This window comes from Pipistrellus kuhlii, unplaced genomic scaffold (assembly GCF_014108245.1).
Source record: "Pipistrellus kuhlii isolate mPipKuh1 unplaced genomic scaffold, mPipKuh1.p scaffold_m20_p_5, whole genome shotgun sequence".
In the NCBI taxonomy this organism is placed as follows: domain Eukaryota; kingdom Metazoa; phylum Chordata; class Mammalia; order Chiroptera; family Vespertilionidae; genus Pipistrellus; species Pipistrellus kuhlii.
The window spans coordinates 43,833,289-43,857,484 of record NW_023425551.1 but is presented as its reverse complement, the minus strand read 5'-3'; the positions used below and the strand labels follow the sequence as shown (position 1 = coordinate 43,857,484).

Sequence of the window (24,196 nt, the reverse complement as noted above, 5' to 3'; positions counted from 1 at the left end):
ATTTATTTATTTTTTAGTCCCTTGGGAAAGCAAGACAAGGATTAAATCCAAAATTATAGTGCATCTTAAGAGCAGCATACCTTCAGAAAGACAGTGAATAAGTTACTTGTACACTATACAAAACCACACCTCTCTGCAGCTCACCTCTGACACCGCAGCCATGGCCAGGGACCCAGAGGGAAGGAGCAGGAGGGCCTAGGAGCTGCCAGCTTTTCTTCCTTTCTTTTCTTTTTTCTTTTTTCTCTTTCTTTCTTTCTTTCTTTCTTTCTTTCTTTCTTTCTTTCTTTCTTTCTTTCTTTTTTTTTGCAACTGCTTTGTTCCAGAATCAGTATGTAATGAAGTTCATTAATTCAAGGCACCCCCAGATAACGCAGAGAAACAGACACATACAGCAAAGCACTCGCCTGCTCAAAGCCTGAATGAAGTGAGGCCATCGGGAGCCACACACACAGAACGAAGGTAGGTGCAAGGGGAGGACTAGATTCAGGCAGCTCTTAGCCCGTCACCTCCACTGCCTCTGCCCCCGCAACCCAGACACTCAGAGCTCCGACTTGGCTGGCATAGGGATCCCCCTAGCCAGCCCACGGGGGGGGGGGGGGGGGGGGGGGGAGGGTCCTTCATTTTGGTAAGAAAGACCTTAAAGAACGCTGTTCCTCCCAGTTCACTTGCTTTTCCTTTTCCTACGAGACACAGGCTTCACTAAGGGGCCCTGGGGAAGGAACAGGCTGGTGTTAAAAATTCCACTTGAGGCAGTTTGGATTCTGGTCCCCAGCTAGTCCTCCCTTTGAATGGACCCGGGAATAATCTTGACAAACACATGCTTCAGAGCAGTACCAGACAGGGACATGTCGCATTGCACAGCGTTCTTCGCTGTTCATGGCGGATGGTGAGCAAAATCAGAACAACTTGTGAAAAAGAAATCGAAAGACAGTTTTTTCAAGCAGTGTTTTTAACCAGTTCCTACAGCAAGGGTTTGGTTGGGGGAGAGGAATAAAAGCGAGGAGGGGGCTGGCAGGAAGAGGGGGTGGACAGAGTTGGGGTGGAGAGAAAGAGAGAGAGTCCCTCCCCCTGGGAGTGGCCGTGGCACAGGTGTGTGCAGACGGACCCACAGGGAGGGATGGACAGAATGTGGTCAAGACTACCAGTTGCACGTGAGTTGTTACCAATGGATAACTGATGCCAACAAGTTGTTTGGACCTGGTTATGATCTGAGCAGAAAACATTTTTTTTTTTTTTTTTTTTTTTTTTTTTTGAAAAAGAGGTCACGTAAAAAAGGAAACAAGAGTGTTCAAAAACAAAATACTGTTGGCTGACTCCACCACAGCACAGACTTGGGATGGGTCACGCAATTAGCATTGAGTGTAAATTCGAGCTGTCACCAGCCTTCCACCGAGGCGGGCGGACCCCTTGGTGAAGCACAAGGCCTGTCTACGAGGCAGAGAAATGCCAACAGCCGCGATGCAGGGGCAGCGCTGGTACGGAGCTCAGTGACACACACACACACACACACACGCACACGCACACGCACGCGCGACACGAAAACCCAGAGGCAGGTTTTAAAAGTGGAGCTAGTTTAAAAGAAAAGCCTTTTTTGTGTGTTTTTAATCCTACGGCATGAACCAACGTATTTCCGGCATTCATACATATTCCAACGTTTAAGCGCTAATATTTGTACAGAAGTTAATAATACTAAAACATGTTACTATGGTTTCACTTTTGCCTACATCATATACTAATTCCCCCTTTTACATGCAGCTTTAATATTATTGTCCAAACAATGGCACAAATAAAGAAACAAAGTCAACCATCTAGTCCCCGGTGCCCACCACCCCATCCCCCACATCAAACCCTCAGGGACTCTTCCCCCCGCCCCCGGCTGCTGGAGCGAGGGAGCTGATTCCTCCTCCTCTGCGGCTGGCTGGCGCGGGGTCTCAGCACACTCTCCTGTAAACGTGGCCAGGGGCCCACACCCGCCGCCCCTCCCCTCCCCCCAAACCCCCAGCCGAGGGAAGCTGTTCTCTGTGGGTTGCAAGCCAACCAACCAGCTTTGCAGCAAGAGAAGAAAGTGATCACCAGGTGAGGGGCAGGTGTGTGTGTGTGTGTGTGTGGTGGGGGGCAGGGGCAGGGCAGGCTCCTGGCCACACCACATCCAAAGACTCAGAATGAAATCTGCCTGGGGGCAAGAGACTGGCGGGGAAAACCTCAGAGTTCAGCTCGAAGCATTTGGAGAAGAAAGGGAGGGAGAAATGCTCTCCCTGGTGTCCTGGACAGACCTCAGGCTCGCTCCGACCCGCTCTCTCCTACGCTGGGTGAGCTGCGCCGATCCAGGGCAGCCGGGCAGAGGCGGGGCCTTGGGGCTGCCCATCACCCTGCAGGTGAGCTCTCCCAGGAGGCCAGTCCTGCTCAGCCACGGCCTTCCAGGGAGAAGGTGCTGCCACACTGCACCCCCAGGGCGGGGGAGGCCGCGTGAAGTGTTGAAATGAACAGGACTTCCTCCCTGGTGAGAAAGCAGTTCTGACTTATTTCCAGGAGCCAGCACCTACTGTTCCGATGCACTTCCGAGTGAGATGCCCAAACTCTCTCCCCACGTGGGAATCTGAGCATCCAGCATCAACTCCGACCTCTCCACCTGCATTTCCACTCTGCTTAGGAAAGGTGGGGAGGAGGTGAGATAGAAAAATATTCAAGCAGATTATTGTCGACACATCCTAGGATGAATTCATTATTTGGCAAGATTGTTGTTGTTTTTTTTTTTTTTCCTATATAATTATCACCTGAGTGGTTGTTGTTTTTTTTTTTTTTTAATGAGCTAAAATGTTTTACTTTTAAACTAAAAGCAAAGAATATACAGTATACTCGAGTTATACGGAAGTTGCAACTTCATTTAACAAAATAGGTTTGACCCAAAACCCAGTGCAAGTGGCAAAGTTGACCATGACTGTACAGTGTCTGCAGAAACAAACCCACAAACTCAGATGGCACCACCTGACGGTGCCAAACCCAAACCAAACAGAAAAGGCTGTCTGAAACAAAAACCTTAAAATGAAAACTCCCGACATCGAATTCTGTCCATAAATAAGTACAAATTGAAGTTGAACTGTGAAGCAAGGAAAAAAAAAACAAAACTGACCATGTTAACAGTTACCAAACTAGTTCTAGCATCAGAGACAAAAGAAGAGGAATGTTGGAACCTGTCTGTCAGTGAGAAATGAAGTTTCCAGTTTTGGGATGAGAAAACTGAGGCATGCAGGACTTTTGCATATGGAGATATATATATATACTTTATATATATATATTATATATATAATATGTACAGTCTAGCTATAAAACTTTGATGTGTATAGAAGCTGTCTTCAATGAAAAAAATTGAACATTCAGAAGAAATTCCTGAGATAGGGCTTGTGACATGGGCCACTGAGAAAAAAATCCGTGGTTGGGTCCTAGAGGTGTTATCGTCCATCCCTGTTAAGATTGACAATTAACCCACAGACAGACAGTGTCGTCACTGCTGTCTTTCTTTCCTTGCCGGGGCAAGGGGTAGCACCATTGTGAAGGTAACGATCGCTCCTGCGTGGAGAGAGGAGGGAATCCTTGGAAACAGTATTGCTGCTGAGGCCGCTGCTGTAGTGTGCACCCAACTCCTTCTTGGTTCTTCCAGACGACAGCCGGACAGCGCCACCTGGCGGGGAGGTGTGAGAACGCGGAGGCGGGCCGCCTCTCTAGGTGTAATCTTTCCTGGGCTGTTCGTCAGTTGTACACTTGTCAGTCATCTCCTGGCAGAAGTCCACGGTCACCGTCTGGCTCCTGGGTTCCAGAGGAGGGCCTCTCTCTGAGAAGGTTCCAGGGTCAGTGCCTTCCAGCCTCCGCGCAGAGGTGCAGTTCTCTGAGGCGTTGCCGGGGGCCCAGGGGGGCCCGGGCGGAGCTGTGCCCTGCTCCAAACAGCAGGGCACCGTGTCCCCAGCCGCACACGGAGGGGCAGCCAGGCTCTGCTCCACGCCCAGGGGCGCGGGGCTAACACTGGAGGCTGTGGGGAGACCCGTGGGTCTGAGGACGGGGCAGTACCGATGCAGGGCCTGGACCTGCTCGGGGCTCTGGATGTCTCGGCACACTTCCTGGGAAAGGCAGGAGAAGTTGTCCAGCAGTTCCCCCATGCACGCTTTCAGCTGGTTCCTCTCGGACAGCAGCTTCTCTTTCTCGCACACCTGGACACCGGGGAAACAAGAGACGCCGGTCAAGCCTGCGCCGGACCTGAGACCTCGTTGCTGGGCTTCCCAGGATCCAGAAACTCAAAACTTATGCACCCAGGTCGCCTCTCTGTGCTGCCCATCCGGACAGGCACCCATCCTGACCCCCACCCCTACCTCCCCATGGCAGCTCTTTGTCCCTCTCGGTGGCCTGGCCAAGTGACCGGTAAAATCACCACCAACCAGAACACTTCTTTTTCCAAAATTATTATATTTTAACCCTTACCTGAGGACATTTTTTTCCTTTGATATATATATTTTAGAGAGAGTGGAAGGGAGAGGGAGAGACAGAGAGGAGCACAGATGTGAGAGAGACACATCTATTGGTCGCCCCACACATGCTGTGGACCAGGGCTGGGAGTCTGCAACCAAGGAACATGCCCTCGACAGGAATTGAACCTGGGACCCTTTGGTCCACAGGCCGACGCTCTGTCCGCTGAGAAAACTGGCTAGGGCTCAGACCACTTCTGGGAGTCAAGGTTCCTGTTTCTTGGAATTTGGAGTTTGCAGGCAATCAACTGGAAAACTCTTGGTCTCAAACCAAGATCTGAAAATCTCCCCCAGATGTATTAGATTGCTATTTTGGAAGGTCAAAAATAATTGAGCAAGGCAAAACTATGGCGACCAGTGATTGCCAGGGGGTTGGGGTGGTGTGGGAGGGATGAATAGGCACAGCACAGAGAATTTTTAGGGCAGTGAAACTATCCTGTGTGATAGATACATGGTATTATGTTATTATACATTTGTCCAAACCCATAGACTGTACCCCAAGAGTAAGCCCTCATATAAACTGTGCACTGGGGTGATTTTTTGTGTGTGTATGTTACTCCTCACCTGAGGATAGTTTTCCATTTATTTTTAGAGAGAGTGGAAGGGAGAGGGAGAAGAAGGAGAGGGAGAGGCAGAGGGAGAAGAGGGAGAAGGAGAGAAACAACGATGTGAGTGAGACACATCAATCCGTGGGCCCCAACCAGGGCCACGGATCGAGCCTTCAACTGAGGTATGTGGTCTAGACCAGAATCAAACCCGGGGAGCCTCAGTCCATGGGCAGCTGCTCTATCCAAGGAGTGAAACCCATCAGGGCGACTTTGGCCGATTCTGATGTGCCAGTGCAGGTTCACGGATGGTAACACATGGAACTGGTGGGGCATGCTGATGATGGGGGAGGCTGGGAGTGGGAAGGAGCAGGGGGCCTATGGGAATTAGGTTTGCTGTTCAATTTGGCTATGAACCTAAAACTTCTTGAAAATATTTAAACTGTGAAAACTTAAAAAATGTGGTTATTGGCAATTCCAGATGGTTCCATCCAACCTCAGCAGACTCAGGGGCCTTTGTTGCAGGCCCCTGAGCATACAGACGCTGGTCAGGGCGGCTGGGCACCAACCGGGTAGCGAAGCTGCCTCTCCCTGGACAGCAAGAGGGCACTCAGAGCTGTGGAGACAGAGGTTCTCAGATGTTTCCCTTCAAGAAAATCCCACACAAGCTCCTGTGCTTCTCAAATCCATCACCCCCTCAGAGAGATGAATTTAGCACCAGAGGGGAGAGGGGTTAAGGCTTTACCACAACTACTTGTGCGAGGAGAGAGGGTCAGGAGGCTCCAAGGTGGGCACGCAGTGAAATGGGGAAACTACACATGGAGGCCAGCATGGGTGGGCAGGAGTGGTGAGGAGAGGACGGGAGAGAAAATGAAGGGGGGACAGAATGAGAGGGAGGGGGGTGCACACATCCCCTGTGGGGGCTCCTACACCAGCTGCACGTGCCCATCGCGAATGCAGCCCGGCAGGCAGCGTGTACGAGTCTGTCAGAGACAGAGATTTATATGGGGAAAGGGCACCTGCTAAAATATTTATAAATTTTCCAAGAAAACATGTTTTAAAAATGAAAAATAAACAGATGTACAAGTGCAACTCGAGAGAAATACATTATGCAAGTTTGCAGAAGCTGAGTGGCATGCCGGAGACAGCGTGGGAGTGGGGAGGGGGGTGTCCTGCTGGGGACGTGTGGGCGGGACCAGAGCTGGCCCTGCCTGAGCCACCTGCCACGTAGCAGGCCGGGCGAGCGGGCGCGGCTCCCCAGCCAGAGGCGGTGGGTCAGAAGCCAAACCATCTGAGCTGAGCAGCCTGGACCTTCTGTGCTGTAACCTGGGAGGCTGTTAAAGAGGAAACGCCACACAGCCTGGGAGGGGGTTCTGAGGGAATCCAATCTTAATTCTGCCCCATCATCTTGGCCACACCACTGACCCCTCCGCATCCGCTGACCTGCAAGATGTCCGGGGCCACTTTCTGGGGTGAGGAGGATGAAACCCTTCGTGCGCCAGTGATTTGGCTCACTGCACACATCAAGACTTGGTTGAAAGCAGGAAGCTCTCGGGCACAGCTAGCTGTTCACGGACGAGCATGTGAAACTCATTCGGTGGTGAAATGCCGCATGTTACTTAAGGGGTTTCCAAAAAAGTGGTGGTGGTGGTGGTGGTGGGGGGTGTGTGTGGCGGGGGGAGAACCAGATGCCCTCTTGGCTTCCCAACTGAACAATATTAGCAAGAGCTTTAGATGTCTGCCCGGTGTGTGGCGTAGACTTACTATCTGTGCATATCACACAGTCGCATGGGGAAGAATGCTAAGGACAAAAACTGGGCATTTCTGTAACATGGGCGGTTGGAGTTAGCCTGTCGCCCGAAGGAGAGTGGAGGCCGGCATTCCTGCAGACCGGGGCCTAGGACCTTGCCGTCTGGCACCCGTGGCCCATCCTGGCCCGGTCCCCCCCCCCCCCCCCCCGAAGCCCAGTGGGCTTTCAGAAGACCCACACTCACCAGCAGCCATGTGGGGCTTAGCTTACATTAAAAACGTTTTGCTGTGCTTAAGACATTATAGAAAATCTGAAACAAAGACGTAATTCATAATCCTACGACCCACTAGCAATTTTAGGTCAACGGACATTTCCTGAGGGGTGTCCATGGGTCTGTCCTGGACACTCAGAGATGATCACTGATCTGTCCTTGTTGCATGGAACCTACAGGCTCGGGCAAGGGGCTGGGGCGGCAGACACACACAGACAATGCACGACTACTAATGTGACAAGCACAGAGCCAGAGGTTAGGCTGGCTCCAGGGGCAGGGGCCAGCCTCACAGAGGCTCAGGAAAGGGCCTTCCTGGAGAGAGGGACGTTACCTGTGCCTTAAAGAGCAAGGGCAGAGTGACTGAAGATAAACAGGGGGATGTCCGAGGTGGAGGGGAAACAACAGAGGCACAAGCACAGAAGTATAATATAAAGAGTAGGAGATGTTGGGTAAGAAGCCAAATCAGACAGTTTGATTTTGCTAAGGGTCAAGTTGCAGGCAGAGAGTGGAAGGGTGCTGGAGAGCAAGACAGACTGAATCATGGAGAGCACCAGCTGTCCCGCTGAGGAGTGTGGGCTTCATTTGTAGGTGACAGGAGCCAGTGAAGATAGGCAGGTTTTCTCTGCTTGGTGGGTGTTAATTAAATAATAAAAAAGACTCTGAGGTCCAGGACTATTGTACTAACCCATAACATTGCCCTGCCAGTGTGGCTCAGTGGTTGAGCATTGACCTATGAACCAGGAGGTCATGGTTCGATTCCCTGTCAGGGCACATGCCTGGGGTGCAGGCTCAATCCCCAGGAGGCAGCCGATCAATATTCTCTCTCCGCATTGATATTTCTATCTCCCCCTCTCTCCTCTCTCTGAAATCAATAAAAAAAATATACATATAAAAAGTGAAGTCTTAAGAAATAACTGGTAACATTTATTCATGCTTTTCAAATGCCTGGCTCTTAGGTTCTCTTTAGGACGATGGCTTACCAGGAGGCAAAGAATTGCTGCGTGCAGCCTGAAGACCCAAAGGCAGACCATGGCCTCACTGTGTGGCCTCCCTCTTCCTCCCTGACACACACTCAGGATTTGGCCAGCAGAAAGGTCCAGCTGAATGAGGTTGCACTGGTTGCCCGCAAAGCTGGTGGGGAGTGAGGCCACCTGGATCTATTTCCTGTAGCTTAAGGTTGTGTCTCAAGAAGAAGGGGCACAGAGTTCTGGGGGATGGGAGCTTGTTCCCTGAGACAAAATACTCTAAGGCACAGGGAGGATGTGATAATCACGTGGAGGTGGAATTGCAAAATCAAGGACCCTGGGACAGGGAAGGGCTTCAGCAGCTGAGCTGCGTCTCAGGAGGCAGGCGTCCTTCCGCTAACCCACTTGCCTGTGGGAGGCAGGAGAAAAAGCAAGATTTGGAATCAGATAACTGGGCGGGCAGCCAAGTTATGCCACGTAGTGGGGAGTGACCTAACCCCTCTGCACTCTCCTTTCTGCCTCTGGGAATGGAGATAAAATAGTATCTAAGTCGTAGGGATGCTGTGAGGATTAACCTGCAGAAATACTTCAGAATAATACCTGGTCCACACAGGCCTGGGACAAATGCCAGCTATGAGAACACGTTGAATGGAAAATCGGAAAGAACTATCTCTCTATAAAATATCGACGACGCGTGATTACTCGCCCTCACAGACACACCCGTTGCGGATATAAAGCTATTATTTCTGCTGAGAAACTTGTTTACAAATGAACTCAAACTCCCCTGAATGGCGGCCTTTACCCCAGCTCCTCCAGCTGTCCCTGCTGTAACTTTGCACCCGTCCGGCCTCTCCAGGGCGCAGGGAGCAATGAGAGGGCCGACTCACCAGTTTGCGGATTTCACATTCTAAGTTCTGAATGCAGTCCAGCTTCCTCTTGCGGCAGCGCTGGGCCGCGATGCGGTTCTTGCTGCGTCGCCGGACGTCGTGAATGAACTCCAACTGCTCTGAGGTCAGCTTGTGCATCTTGATCATCATCTGGAAGTCGTTCCTCGGAAGATCTGTGATTTGATCTACAGGAAAGGGGAGTTTGACCTGGAACCAAGAATAACAAACGATGATTATGGCAGCTGGATTTTTAGTTTTCCTTCTGGCAGGTAGAACATCAAAGCATGGCAAAAAAAAAAAAAAAAAAAAAAAAAAAAAAAAAAAAAAAAAAATCCTTCTTTTTAAGATGACCAGGTAATATGGGAACTACTGAAAGCAAGCTGTGATTAATCCCTTCTTGCTTCAAGTATAAATACGATGTAATGTTCAGATAATCAAACAGAGTGTGATCACACAGATTTCACGGTGCTTATCATCCCTGAGACTTTTGAAGCAGGCAGCATGGGAAACACTGGGACACCTGAACGTTTTCATTGCTACAGCACTGCGGTAAGAAGGATTCTCTAGCTGGCGGAAACCTTCCATTGAGCCTCAACTCAATAAAACGACTCTGTATAGAAAGAGACCATCTAAACTCATGGTCCGAAACCCTCGAATGAAGGGAGCACCACACACCCTGACGATGCTGGAAAGATGGAACCATCGGCGTGACGCTCAGTCACCATGGCATAAGGAAGACAGGGCTTATTATCGGATAGGCTATTCCAGCATGGACAAGGAGTTAGAGCCGGACTTTTGTCATTCCTACCCGATGCAGACCTCAGACAAGTCACTCCACTTCTCTAAACCTCAGTGTGCTCCATCTGGAAAATGGGCCCTGCCTTTTAGGCTTCCAGTGCTCCTCAGGTGTTAGGCTCTTGGGCGGATTGTATTTTCCAAAAGGCAACGGCCACCCCACCTCACTTTTTCTTTTACAACGTGACATTGACCTCCTTCTGTCGAGAGGATGCACGTTCCTGCCTCAACCAACACAGGGCGGCAGGAGCGACGGTGTAACTTCGCAGGTCAGGCCATCAAAGGTGCTGCCGCTTCCGCTGAGGCCTCCTCGATGGCTCTCTGTGGAGGGAACCAGCTACGCCCTGTGGAGAGGCCCACGTGGAGAAGACCTGACGCCTCCGGCCAACAACCAGCATCGCCTTGCCAGTCACAGGAATGAGCCATCCAGGACGTCGATTTTCTGACCGTGTGGCCTCCCCCTTTCCTCCCCGAGGCAGATCTTACTATCAGCAAGATCCTCACTTTCAAACTCTTGACACATCAAAGCCAATCAGCATTATTCAAAGAGGAGACTCCCATCTCTTGAGGGATGGGTCTGTGTCCTCCTCCTATTGTGAAATGCTTGGGTACAACCTTGTCTGTGACGGTCTGCAGCACTTAAGAACCACGGCCTTCTAGAGTCTCCTCAGCACTCATGAGGTAAACACGGGCCTGCAGCTTCCGGCAGTTGGACACTACCCTCCCCAAGATCCTTCATGAAGACCCTAGTACGGTCTTTGGGATTCCGTTCTGCTTCTGTGTAAGAAGCCCCTAGAAAAGGAAGGCAGCACCTTGTTCTGCCGGGAGAGTTTCCCAGCCCAGACTGCTTCGCGCTTGCTTCCACTAGAGTTTGCTGTAGAAGACCAGCAGATGGCGCTAGGCACCTGCACTTCCTTCAAGCGCCAGCCCAGCGCTGTCCAATGCAAACAATGCCCGCTGCATCTGTGATCCTAGGTTTGCTAGTAGCCCCTGATTACAATAATTCAAAGAGATGAAAACAGGCGAAATTAATTCTAATAAAACACTGAATGAAACCATAAGAGCCAAAATATTTCAACATGTAACTAACAGAAAATTACTGTGATATTTTACTTTTTTGGATGGAAGACACTACATTTTCTTTCTTTCTTCCTTCCTTCCTTCCTTCCTTCCTTCCTTCCTTCCTTCCTTCCTCCCTTTCTTTTTTTTTTAAATATTTCTTTATTGATTTCAGAGAGGAAGGGAGAAGGAGAGAGAGGTAGGACCATTAACGATGAGAGAGAATCATTCATCAGCTTTCTCCTGCACGTGTGTGTCCTTGGCCGGTATCGAATCTGGGACCCTTCAGTCTGAAGGACAACGCTCTATTCCAAGCTGGCTAGGACAGGGAGGCACTAAATTTTCAAAATCCGAGGTGTATATGACACCCACAACGTGTCATAAAGTAGCCACAAATCTGGGTCTCAACAGCCACATGTGGCTATTGTTTTGGACTCGAACGAAACTGAGGAATCAGAAAAATAGGTCAATTAAACCTGAGTTTCACTGATCAAAATGATTTCGGATGAGGAAACCAAGCCCTTGCTAGTGTTCAGAAGGTGCAGTATTATGTCTGCGTTGCTGAGGGGAGGGCGATGAAGACATTTTGTCCCGAGCTCAAGCTTTATCTTTGGTTACATCGGATGCAGGCGGACAGGAGCCCCAGATCCTGGCTTCTGTGACTAGAGAATTCCCGAGCACAAAGGCAATCACAAACGATCATGTGGCTTTTCCACGGCTGGGTGCAACTGCTTTGTCAGGTTTCTCTGCTGCTCTGAGCCCACCGGACGCGGCATCTGCCGAAGGCTGCCAGTGAGCGCTGTGATTCGACTTGCACATGGTGAACTCTGCCCCCTGGCACCTATGACACTTTCTTGGCCCGAGAGAACAAAATCACAACGACACACATTGCACCACTCTCCGCTCATCCCCGCTCCGTCTGCTGAAGACGGGCAGCCAGGACAAACAGCTCCTTGTTACGGGCCCGGGAAAGGGCTTTGTCCATGGGGCTGTGTTTGCACAAGGCTTATACTGATATGAAAGCATGTTTGATTTCCCTTTCATACCCTTTGGATGACAAACAGACACTCAGATCCTGGACGGTGCCTAAATAACACAGAGGTCTGTGTGCGGGGACACGGATGTTTCCACACCAGGCAGAAGGCTTGTTTGCACAGCAGAGGTGGCAGCAGTTTGGGGCCTGGATGGAGCCTCCCCTCCTGCCGGCCACAAAGCCGTTCTGCTTCTGTTCTCAATCGTGTTTACCGATTTTCAGAAAGAAAATATACCTATAGTTCAGGCCACAGGGAAAGGCAGAAGGGCTTCTGTAGCGAGAGTTATACTACACTCAGAAGCATCCAGGCAGTGGATATAAAAAACTAGGGAAATAGGACAGAGGTTGACAGGAAAGAAGAAAAATCAACAATGCTCGTTTCAAAGTCCTTGAAGCAAAAGGCCATATAAAATTTCAGCAGAGCTGTTGCAAGGCCAGTTGCTTTTTAAAGAGGTCAAAGGAAAAGAAAATAGCCAGCCATAGACTTTCTTCAATGTGAGGGGGGGGAGGGGGGGAAAGCGACAAAGCAAAACGCAAACACTCTTGTTTCTTTTTAAAAGGCGCTGTTTCCCCTATAGTGAGGGAGAATTTCCACCAACACCAGAGGTGTTCTTGAGAGGCTCCCTGGTCACTCACCGCGGCTGCTTGTTATGGTCAGAGATGTGAGCTCCAAGCCAAGGGGCATGGTCCCCCGAGATGAAGAGCGGGCACAGACCCCTCATGGAGCTGAGGGAACACCCCATTCTCAAGCTCGCAGGCACCCCAGCACTCTTCAAATGGGGCTCCAAAGTCCACCAATGCTACCTGGCCTTTGGATACGCCGAAACACACCGAGGAGGCTGAGGCCCTCTCCCTTTCCTCCTGAGAGTTCTTACAACCCAAACAGGCCTAATAGGACTTCCCATCTTATTTATTATTCTTCCTCACACGTATTCCTCCGAGATTTAACTTCTCAGCAGTGGTTTGGCTTTCATTCACTGGACTCCGCGGGTAGTGCAAAAACACCCAACCAGACAAGATGAGGGTCCTGCCCACTACCGCCGGCCCCTGTCCGAATGACCGGCCTTGCAGCTACACTGTCAGCCACGGCATATGAGACTAAGCACAGGAGGCTGAGCAGGCTGCACAGGAGGGGAAGGGCCCTCCTGCGGCTTTTCCATGGGATCGAGGGCCCTGATTCCTCTTCAGGCTTGGGGCCGTGTAAGAGCCACCAGAGCTTTGGTTCTCAGTAGAGACTCTGAGTGTCAGCAAGCCCAGGGCCTGTGGCACTGGAGCCAGCCAGTTCCTCAGTGTGCATGGTCTGCCCCCGTTGGCTTGACCTGGCCTTAGGTTCCTTCTTAGCACGATGGGAGGAACAGGACAGAGGTCTTTCAGCTCAGCTTCTGCACTGCCTGGCTCAGCAGTGGCCAGAGGAGGGTGAGACCCTCTGGGGCCCCAGCTCCCGATCAGTCAGGGGAATGAGTGGCCCTGCCGTGTGCCGAGGAACCTCTGGCCCCAGAGGCTGGCAAAGGGTGGGAGAATGCCGGGTGACTTCTGGAGGGTGAATGAAATCATGGGCCTGGCCAGGGGGTGCCAGTGCGACCTTCTCACTGAACACTAGTGAGCGGCTCCACGCCCCTCCCCTGCAAGCAGCTGCCCAGCTTCTAGAGCCCTCCCTCGCATATAAAAAGTATCATTTAAGAAGTAATAGGAATCCCTAACCGGTTTGGCTCAGTGGATAGAGTGTCGGCCTATGGACTGAAGGGTCCCAGGTTCAATTCCGGTCAAGGGCATGTATCTTGGTTGTGGGCACATCCCCGGTAGCGGGTGTGCAGGAGGCAGCTGATGCATGTTTCTTTCTCGTTGATGTTTCTAACTCTCTATCCCTGTCCCTTCCTCTCTGTAAAAAAATCGATAAAATATATTTAAAAAAATAAATTATATGAGAAATGTAACTTCTTACAGAAAGTTCAAATATGAGACAAAAGAAGGGGGAAAGATTCCCCTCCCCAAACAGTAACACTCTTGCATTGGTGGACTTCCCTGTGATCTTGTTTCCTCTGAATATTTTACGGGGTTTTAATGAGACGGGTTGTCATCACCTCCTGTGTCTCTTAACACATCTCATGTGCCTGGTGTTTCTGGGTGGCTGGATGGGGGCTATTGGAGAAGGACGGAGGTAAAATGTTGTAGAAAAAGCCAAAAACAAGCATCTATTTCCTCTAGAAATCCCAGTGGAAGCTGGAGTGTGAGTCTTTTTTGCTATCTGCTTTTTCGGTTTCAGTACCAGAAGTCGAGTAGAAGGCACAGGAGTCGATCCTACTAACAGTATCCAGCTCTGCAATGCGTCTACCACCTACGCTCTTACAAGACCCCAGATCTCTGGGAGTTGTCGGGGAGGAAGCAAGGTGCCCACCGGGGCTAATGACGCCAGTGCTGCTGGCATGGGGACAGTCAGCTCGGCGCTGGGCAGATGCCAATGGCAACATCTCCCTCCCAGACTAAGAAATGTTTCCTGAACAACTGTCCTTTTACCCTAGAGTCTCATGGGCAAACGCAGGACACCTGGGATTCAGTTGTGACGCTGCAATCAATTAGCCAGGTGACTGCAGGCAAGTCTCCCCTGCTCTCTGTCCTGAAGTTCTGTGCGGTCTGTGAGTCAGAGACAACATATGCCCTGCTCGTCTTACAGGACTGCTGCAAAGACTAAAATTGGATAGGCGGTGGGGAAAGTGCTTTGAAAAGTTGGAATTGCCTTATAGATCTGACATATTGTTAATAATAATATTGTCACTTCTGTGTATTAGCTCTATTTTTCTTTGTCACATGGTTCCTTACTCTAGACATCCCGTATGCTTTGAAATTCCAGATGCTAAGCACAGCTTTCTAGACATCACACAAGGATGTGTTTTAGTTAGAAATACGGCTGCCATCTATGCTGCCCAGCAAGGCCTTCTTTTGATTAGGCGGATCAATTACAGACATGTGAAAAAAAGATGCCTGATTCAATAATCCACTAGAGCAACTGTAAACATTTTACGAATAACGTGTGTCTGGAAGTCAGCATTTGGGCGGGAGAGTCAGAGCCAGACCAGCTCATCTGGGTGATTCTGTGTCAGTGCTGGTGCTAGGCCTCATTTTTCCCGGCCCCTGGCTCCTATAGAAACACACAAGGATACACACACACTCACATACTTGCTCCCTCTTAACATGATCCATGTTAATAAAGCAAACACAACTAATCAGTACTTTTGTCCATCTTTCCAGTATTTTCTGACTAAAGTTCACAATGGATTAGAAATGCTTGTGGTACAAAACTGTGTCACTGAGAAGCTTCCTACCTAGAAAATATTTGTGTGACTTTTCCATAATTTTATTAAAAATGAACCTGTAAACCAAAACAAGATTGGACCACTTCAGATCCACTAGAATGGCTATCATAAAAAAGATGGACAATAACGAATGTTGGCAAGGATGTGGAGCCACTGGATCCCTCATACTCTGCTGGTGGGGATGTAAAATGATGCAGTTGCCTTGGAAAACACTCTGATAATTCCTGGAAAGGTTGAATAGAGTGATCATGTGATTCAGCAATTCCCCTCCCAGATATGTAACGAAGAGAACTGAAAACACATCTATCTAATACAAAAAAACTTGCACACAGGTGCTCACAGCAGCATTATTGACAATAGCCCAAAAGCGTAACAACCCAATGTCACCAAACTGAGGAAGGGATCACCAAAGTGTGGTACATGCACACAGTGGAATATTATTCAGCAACAAAAAGAAATGAAGCAACTGATACATGACATTGGGGGGCATATCAATGGCAAGAATAAACCTTGAAAACATTATGTTAAATGAAAGAAGCCAGACCAAAAGGCCACAAAGTGTAAGATTTCATTGATATAAAATGTTCAGCTTAGGCATATCTATGGGGTAGAAAGCAGAGCAGTGATTTCCTGAGTTGAGGGAGGGCACCGATGGGTATGTTTCTTTCAGGGGTGATAAAAATGTCCTGGTGATAGTCATAATATTTTGTGAATCACTCAAAACCCTTGACTTGTTCACTTTAACAGGGTGGATTTCATGGTATGTGAATTACATCTTAATTTAAAAATGAACCTGTATGAGATATACATAATAAAATTATAGAAATACATAGAAATGAAACTTTCCCCTATACTCCTTCTCCCCAACTTTGCCTCCCATTTTCAGTCAAACTAAGACTTTGTTATGCAAAGTGTTACTTTTGTACTTCATATGGCCTATTCATTTTTTCATCATTGGAAGAAAAAAAATTTTCCAAACTGACTTTTCATGTAAATAGCAAACCCAGAAGTCATAAAGAAAAGATAACAACTACATAAAACTTAAATTTTTTTTTATATAGAAGACACCATAAGTTAAAAAAAAATTGGAAAAAATATAGAAAACATTTATCAGAAAGGTTAAGGATTAAGGATTCTATACATTGATTTAAAGACAACACGAAAAAAAAATGGACAAAGACGTCAACCTCATTAGCAGTCATCCTTTTTTGTTTGGCAAAAATCAAAAGGACGTTCACTCCTACTGGCAAGAACAGGAGGAAGTTGCTAAAGGACATGGGAATTGCTGCAGCCTTTGGGGAGAGGATTAGGCAGCATGTAATGAATGAGCATAACCTGTAACCCACTTCAGGAACTTTAACCCATAAAAATAAAAGCACCACTCCTAAATATAGTCACAAAAACATTTACTGCAGCGTTTATAAGAGGGGGGGAATTGGAAGCCACTGGGATGGCTGTTTAGAGAAGACAGGTGAATAAATTGTGGTTTATGGGACTGATGGATGCTAAAGAAGCCCCATGTGATGGACCTACAGCATGTATGCAGGAGATAGCTGGGTGGAAAAGCAAGTCACCGAGTAATTATACTGTAAATGCCATGAAAGTAAAACTCAAGCCTCTAGAGACGTGAATATGTGTTTGTATGTTGATGTAGGCACAGGGAATTTGGTATGTCAGGAACTGGGTATGCTGTTTGATGATGATGATGATGATTATTATTTTTTAAAGAAAGCAAGTTTAAAAAGCTGATTGTGGATAAAGGATAGTATTGTGCTAACTTAAGCTTTGTTCAGAGCTAGGGAATCAGTAGAAAGGATGAGAGAGGTCAACGCTGGTGAGCTGAGAGAGTTAACAGGGCAGAGCTAGAACGTGTTAAAGCAGGCTAACACCTCTTTTGCTCCTCACAGAGCTGAGCTGCAGTACTGGACAGGCAGGCGCCTGGCTGAGGTGAGAACTCTTTCTGGCTTCTGACTCTGATCTCTCCTTGGGAGAGAAGTTACTTGGAAGAGAAGTTACCTGCACCTTACACAAGAGCAGACTGGGGCAGAATCAGCCCAGTGCACATTGGATTCTCCTGGATCAGTGCAGGGAAACGAGGTATGACTCACGTTGTAAAGGATTTGCCTTCAGTGTCATGACAGGGCACCACACTCCCACCGGGTTCAAAGAAACTCCCGTAAGCAAGTTACGAACTCAAAGAGGAGCATGATGATGCGTTCCTGAACCAGTTCTTGGAAAACCTAATCTCCTCTACTCTAGGAAAACTAACATGTGAAACTGGGAAGAACCTTAGCTTTCCTGTACTGGTCCTGTCCTAAAGGTAATACACCAAGAGGGGCGAAGTATGATTTCTGAAATGGCACCGAACTTTGATAAATGTCACTTCTTCCACTGTTTAGATATGCAAAAACCCCAATTAAAAATAAGTAAACATGAAGTATTTCTTAAAGCAGTGGCATTTTTCAAGGGGAGACTAGTCCTGTTCATGGCTATTTAAAAGAAATTTTTCTTTTTATTGATTTTTTACAGAGAGGAAGAGAGAGGGATAGATAGTTAGAAACATCCATGAGAGAGAATCATCGATCAGCTGCCTCTTGTACACTCCCTACTGGGGATGTGTCCGCAACCAAGGTACATGCCCTTGACCAGAATCAAACCAGGGACCTTTTAGTCCACAGTCCAATGCTCTATCCATTGAGCCAAACCGGTTTCGGCTCATGGCTATTTTTATAGGTTGAATGAATCCTCCTTTAAACTGATTCGTGGAGAACCGAAAAGCTCTAAGGCAGACGAAAGATACGGCCCAAACATAAGGAAAACCATGGGCTCTTGTTGGTGGCATTTCGTTCCAAGAAGTGGCTTTCAGCTCTTTTTTGAGATAGTAGAGAAATCCCAGAGCTTTATCTGAAACTGACAGTTCAGTGAGCATGTGCAAATGTCATAAAAACACAGCCCGTGTAGCCTGACGGCAGGGCTCCTCCTGAGGGAGGGACAAAAAAACCCCCAAAGATTTGGAGGCTTATTGCTTTTTTTTTGGGAGATTAAACCACTCTGTGGACAAACCAGACCCAGGGACGAGGCCTCTGCATCGGGGGCGCTTATGGAAAGCTTCAGGGGGAAAGACGACAACCTCACAGAAGTGACGGGAGGGAAAGGAGTGAGCGAGGGGAGAGAGAGCACCACCTCTGGCCGTTACCACAAGACTTCCGTCCTCTCAGGCTAGAGACACAGACAGATATGCCTCTGGCTTGGCGCAAGCCCCCACCCAAACCTTAGGGGATAGGATACAGTGAGTAGAAATAGTTCCCATTCAAGTTTCCCTTAACTCAATTGAAGCCTTTCTCCATCCCCCCCCACCCCCCCTCCCCCCGCCCCCCGGGCAAAATAAACAGAGGGCTATCCAGCAAAACAAGGCAGTGACCCCAGGTTATTTCTGCGGTTGGCACCGAGGGCTTTGGAATCCATTTTCAGAACATGCCCGAACTAAAGCCTCGGGTGCTTCTCGCCAAGCTTGCAGGGACAGCACGTGGCTCTGTGAAAAGCCACCTCACCCGCGTGGCATTCCCGCTGCCTCAGCTGGGTTAGCATCCCTGCTTGACCAGAGGCTGGCATCCAGGGAGCGCAGGCCTCCTGAGGACCATGCTCTGCCTCCTTCTGTGTTTTCTGAATGAGCAGCTCTGAAGAGGGACTTCTCCCTGGACTGGCTCACTCTAGCTCTGAGTGAGGTGGCAGACTCAGGCTGGCTCCTTATCAACCGGTTAGGCAGTGCCAGATTGTGGCACAGACTCCCTCCTCTCTTCCCAGGGGCCCCTGAGGTCACGGGGGGAGGGGAAAACATACTGGGTGTCTGTTCTTTCTCTCCTGAGCCACGTGAGTCTCGTGGACGATGTGGCTGCTGCTGTGCCTGCTCCCTCTCCCAGCCTTGGTGAGACATGGATGGGGTCTGGCAACTTTTATCTACAAAGTGCTTTGGGTTCAGAGTGGACGGAAACTGGCAGTCCACCTCCATGGCTCCCCAAAGTAATGTCTCCCCATTGGTGGGGAGCCTGGGGAGTGGTGTGTTCTTAAGTTACGTGCGACTGATTACAGCGCTTCTGCAAGGACCATGAGCCCAGAAGGGATGGCGAGCTGTCCCTCCGCAGCGTTATGGACATGGGACGGCCCCAGGGCCTTCTGTTGATAAGGAAAATGTAAAGGGAGCTAGAAAAGCACTTGTTTAGTGTGGGTTTATCTAGTTTTAATTGTGTGTGTGTGTGTGTGTGTGTGTGTGTTTTTAAAGTGTTTCTATATTTCCCTTCACACAGAAGGGGTGAGGAGCAAGGACGAAGGTGATGGGTGCAGCATCTTTTCAGAGCAGAGGGGGAAGGAGCAAGGGAGGTCTGAAGGGCCCCGGCATGCTTTCATGCTTTTGTTTCCATAAGCAGTTTGCACCTGCTAGTTGACTAGTAAACCTAGATAAATTCCAAGCGCTTTCTAGGACAAAAGTGATTAATTTGGATCCAGTTTGAACCATCCATGAAAAGGGAAGGCAAGACCCTTTAACCGTAACCTTTAATCTTGGCAAATAAGAACACCCTGTGAGTGGTGGTGGTGGTGGTGGTGGGGGGGGCAGGGAGAGTCCAGGTAAAGGACTGAGAGCGCGAGAGGGGGGGGGGCATGCTTGAAGTGAGGCGGGTTCCCTACCTCCTGGCCCCTGTCCTGCACAGGACACGACTCACTGTCTGCTTCCGAGAACGATCCGGATTCGTCACTGGAGTTGGTTCCGTAAGACTGCTCACATTTAATTTGGGGTCGGGCTTGGTTGTACATTCCATCTCCCATCAGGCCTGGCTCCTGATGTTCTGTGGCAAGGAATCTGGCTCCCTGGGAACAGGGTGAGGAGGAGAACTCGCAGAGCGGGAGGCTGCAGGGCGAGCCCCCGCTCCCATCCTCCGCGTAGGAGTAGGAGGAGCAGGAGCTGGAAGTCCTGGTCCTGGTCTCCAAGGGGGGCGAGCGCGGGCAGACCTTGATTGGCACCGGGCAGCTAGTGTTGGGCCGCATCCTTCCTGGCAAGTGGTCGGCCATCAGCCCCCCGTGGGGGTAGGCCTGCGAGCTGGGGAGGGACTGGCCGGCCCCTACCCACAGACCCTTTGGCACCGGCGGCTCGGAGAGGTCTTTGTCCAGACTGCTTACCCCGGAATACGAATGCACCGAAGTGCTGCTCACTGGGTCACAAGCGCTCGAGGAGAAGATGACACTTCTCCGGTCCAGCTCTCCTTCCTGCTTACAGAGCGCCTCCACCCCGGGGCCCTTGAGGGGCGACCCCAGCGGGAGGCCGGACGCATCCTTCTGGCCCATGTGGGCCTGTCCGTAGCCCCCCGCGAAGGGGGCGTAGTCAGTTTTAAGGTCACCCTGAGTGATGCCCTTGTCGAAAGGGCACGCGGAACTCCTGGCAAAGTGCTGCTGAGACGTGCCGGGCAGGCCAGACAGCTCGGCGGCACTTTTTGTTGCGCCGAACAGAGACCTCAGGCAGGAGGGCGAGGCCACCAGGGTCCTGGACCTCTCCAGGCAGGCGGCGCCCGAGGGGGGCGCGGGCGCGGGGCTGGGCTGCTTGCGGTCCATCTCCACGTCCCCGGCTCCTCGGTCCTTGACCTCAGGCTCGTCCCCGGAGGACAGGCAGAGCGTGATGCTCTCTTCCTCGTTCTCCTCGCTGGGAGGCTCGCTCTTGATCTGCCCCGCGGCGGCGGCGGCGGCGGCGAGCCCGGGCTTGAGGCTGTGGCCGGAGCTCTCCTCGCTGCATGTGCTTGCAAACCCTGAGGGACTGTGGGATGACGCGTTGCAGACGTTCTTGGTGCATGCGAGCTGGTACTTTTTGTATCGCGGGTACTGCGTCAAGGCGTCCTTGTCGGAGCTCTCCTTGGTGTCCGCGGGCCCGTCGGGCTCAGGCACCAGCAGAGCCTCTTCCTTCGGTGCTCCCGGGACGACGGCGGCGGCGGCCATGGCCTCGAAGCTGCCCGGGTGTGGACGCGCCTGGTCCCTGGGGCAGGCCATCTTGGCCGTCTCCGACTCCATGGTCTCCACCTCTTCCTCTTCCTCCTCCACCTCCTCCTCCTCTCCCTCGGAGTTCTCCGGGTCCTCGTGGGCGCGCGGGCAGGCCGCGCCGTCCTTGCGGCGCACGAACAGGCCATCCTCGCTGTTCAGCAGCTGCGTCTGCAGGAAGCTGAAGCAGGAGTCCTCCAGGTTGTGCATGCGCAGGAACTCGGCGCAGCGGATGACCTCGCGGATGTTCTCCCGGCTGAGCAGCAGCTTGGCGGTGTAGGCGAACTGCAGCAGCGGCCCGAAGCCCCTGGCCGTGACCTGTAGCACAGACAGGGGAAAGGGCCATGAAGTTCAAGTTACCGTCAGCACCGCTATTGTCCCGAACCCCTCAACTGAAGCCAGATAACCAGACGGGGCTAATGTCCCAGAACAAAGACTGCAAAAGGAGCAGCTAATCTGTCCCGGGTCAGCAGCGATTCCGCGTCTGATAATGAGCAGCCTGCCTCGCGCAGGCGGCTGCTCGGTTGCATCAGGGGCACACAGCACTGGGGATCACCAGGGTCAAGTAGCTGCACCAGACGACCACGGGTGCAGTGTTTGCACTAATGAAACACCCTGGCGATGCATGGTGACAATGGGACTCCTGTTCAGGTCCCTCCCAGCCGGCCCTGTGGAGGGCCCTGCTACTGATAGATCCTCCCTTCCTCCAGTTTATGGACTGACATTAAGCCCACCTGTGGCCAGATATTCCTGAGCTCTGAACCACCAATCAGCACCTGCCAAATACCCTAAGCCCCCATTCCTAAGTCCCTAGGTCCCTAATCACCAATCAGTGTGTGCTGAGTGCCCTAAGCCCCGCCCTCTATCCTTAAAGGTGCTTGTACACCCAGCTCTCGCTCTCTTCCGCCCCTCTCCGTGGAAGCAGCCGGCAGGGGTACTCTTCCCTCCTGTGTGTGTCCTGCCATCCCGATCTCTGTTTGGTCTACCTTCTCTATTTAATCTATCAGCTACATCAGGGACTCCCTGACACACTGGTTGCAGCTGACGGGAGCCAAAAGACAGCATTCCAGTTTGCTTGTGGACCTCATAACCCATAGGGTGGCCTTGTTCAAAACGGAAAGCCTGTAGGGTTTCAAAATAGTCTTTCAAGTAATGGGAGACATGAAAAGCGACTCCCGGCTCGCTCATTCATCACGGCTTCTAGTTGGGACTTTCCAGTCATCACGTCATACCCGATCTTACAAGGGTATTGGAGATGATGACAATCCAAAGCCGTGTTTGGATTTCTTTCTCCGCAGGAAATGGACTCCCAGCCCACAAAGGATGGGGGTTATGGAACTAAACAAACTGGCTGTGGCTGGAAAGGCTGAAGCTGCTGAGTGGCACAGGGCAGGGGCCAGTCCTTCCTTAATGATCAGCAGCAGCTTTGCCACGCAGCTGTCTTTCCTGGTAAACCGGGGGCTAAGCCTGCTGTCATGTGCTGCGCATCCATTGTGTTTTACACAGATTGAAAATGTGCTATTTATGCACAGACACAGAAAATAACTTAGATAATTAGAAATACATTGCCCAAGGCCAATTGTTTTCTCTCTCCGGATGGAAGCAGATTAAACTTGCTGGTATGTGGGGCAGGGTTCCTCACCCTCTATGCCAGGGGTCTTCAAACTTCTCTCATTATGAGAATCACCTGGTGGAGGTGTTAAAACACAGTTTCCTGATAGCATATCTTATAGTTGGGATCCAGGAATCTGTGTTTTAACAACTCCACCAGGTGATTCTCATAATGAGAGAAGTTTGAAGACCCCTGCAGTCTATGCAAAGCCAGGCATCCTTGAGGTTCTTGCAAGCACTGCTGACCCCACTGGGAGGGGCAGCAGTCTACAAGCTGAGATGCACAAATCAGGGTAATGTAAAAGAAGCCATTGTACAAGTGAAATATCTGCTAGGGGAAAAGGCGTAGAGCAAGAGGAACTGGCAAGCTTTGTGAACGACTTCCACATGTATTAAATTCACCACAGCACACAGAGCCAAAACTCGTACGAGGACTTATATCTGCTGTTCACGATCCAACTCGGACATCAGCTCCTCTGGGAGCCCTCTCCAAACCTCCTAGACAGAAGGAATGACACACCCTCGTAGCCCCACAGCCAGAGTGAGGCAATGTGGATCCTCCAGGCCAGCACTGGTTTTATATCGCTGCATTCTTTTCCGTAAGGGAAATTTCTTAGATGGGATTTTAATTATTAAGAATTTCGAAGGACTTTAAATAAAATTCTAAGTAAAAAAACTCTTGTCAGATAAGGAGTCCTGAGATATTTGGTTAAAAAAGAAATACAACAAAAGCCACGATTGTTAGCACCACATGATATTTTTACAAGGGAAATCATTGCCATTTCAGTTCTGTTATACTTAACTAGTGACCTGGTACATGAAATTTGTGCACATTAAAAGGGAATTAATTAGAGGAAATAATTTAATATTGCTATTTGCCCTTTCTCTATAATAGAAGTTTCAGAGATAAAAGAAAATTAGTAAAATGTATATGAAAACCTTCCTCCTGTCAGAGTCTGGGGCACACCATGGGACCCAGAGTCAAGTCCCTGCCCTTCCACATGCACCTCAAAATCACTAGAGACCCAGACCTGGCCGCCACCACTATCCCCCCATTGGGCTAGATCCAGACCTGGCCAGTCCCACCCTTGTCAAGCCCTGCTGGGCAGGGGGCACAAACTCAGGTGCCCTGGCCTGGTGCCTGGATAGTGGGCATGGCCTGAGGTCTCCCAGCCCAGACTGGGGCAGGGAGTGTGTCTTGAGGTCCTCCATCAAGCCCCACCGGGTGGGGAGGATGGCCGGAGGGTCCCTCGTCAAGCTCAGCCAGGCAGGGGGGTGAAGCCTCAGGTCCCCTGGCCCAGTACGGGGGCAGGAGGCGCAGCCTGAGGGTCCCTGTCAAGCCCCACCTGGTGGAGGGCACAGCCTGAGGTCTGGTGCTGGGGCGGGGGGGAGCAGCCTGAGGTCCCCTAGCCAAGCACCAGGAAGGGAAGCACACCT

The 24,196-nt window shown here is 50.4% G+C and overlaps 1 protein-coding gene across 4 annotated transcripts in view; it reads right to left on the bottom strand.

Moving 5' to 3' along the window:
* Positions 1-734: 734 nt before the first annotated feature.
* The window catches only part of BACH2 (BTB domain and CNC homolog 2), a 338,018-nt gene continuing 314,556 nt past the window's right edge, over positions 735-24,196 (bottom strand). For all 4 annotated transcript variants that reach the window (XM_045572691.1, XM_036414119.2, XM_045572690.1 and 1 more), the window contains 3 exons: positions 19,814-21,466; positions 8,933-9,139; positions 735-4,202 (listed from right to left, as the gene is read on the bottom strand). In XM_045572691.1, coding sequence (XP_045428647.1) covers positions 3,720-4,202; positions 8,933-9,139; positions 19,814-21,466 — 2,343 coding nt within the window. In that variant the 3' untranslated portion in view covers positions 735-3,719. The remainder of the gene's footprint in view (positions 4,203-8,932; positions 9,140-19,813; positions 21,467-24,196) is intronic.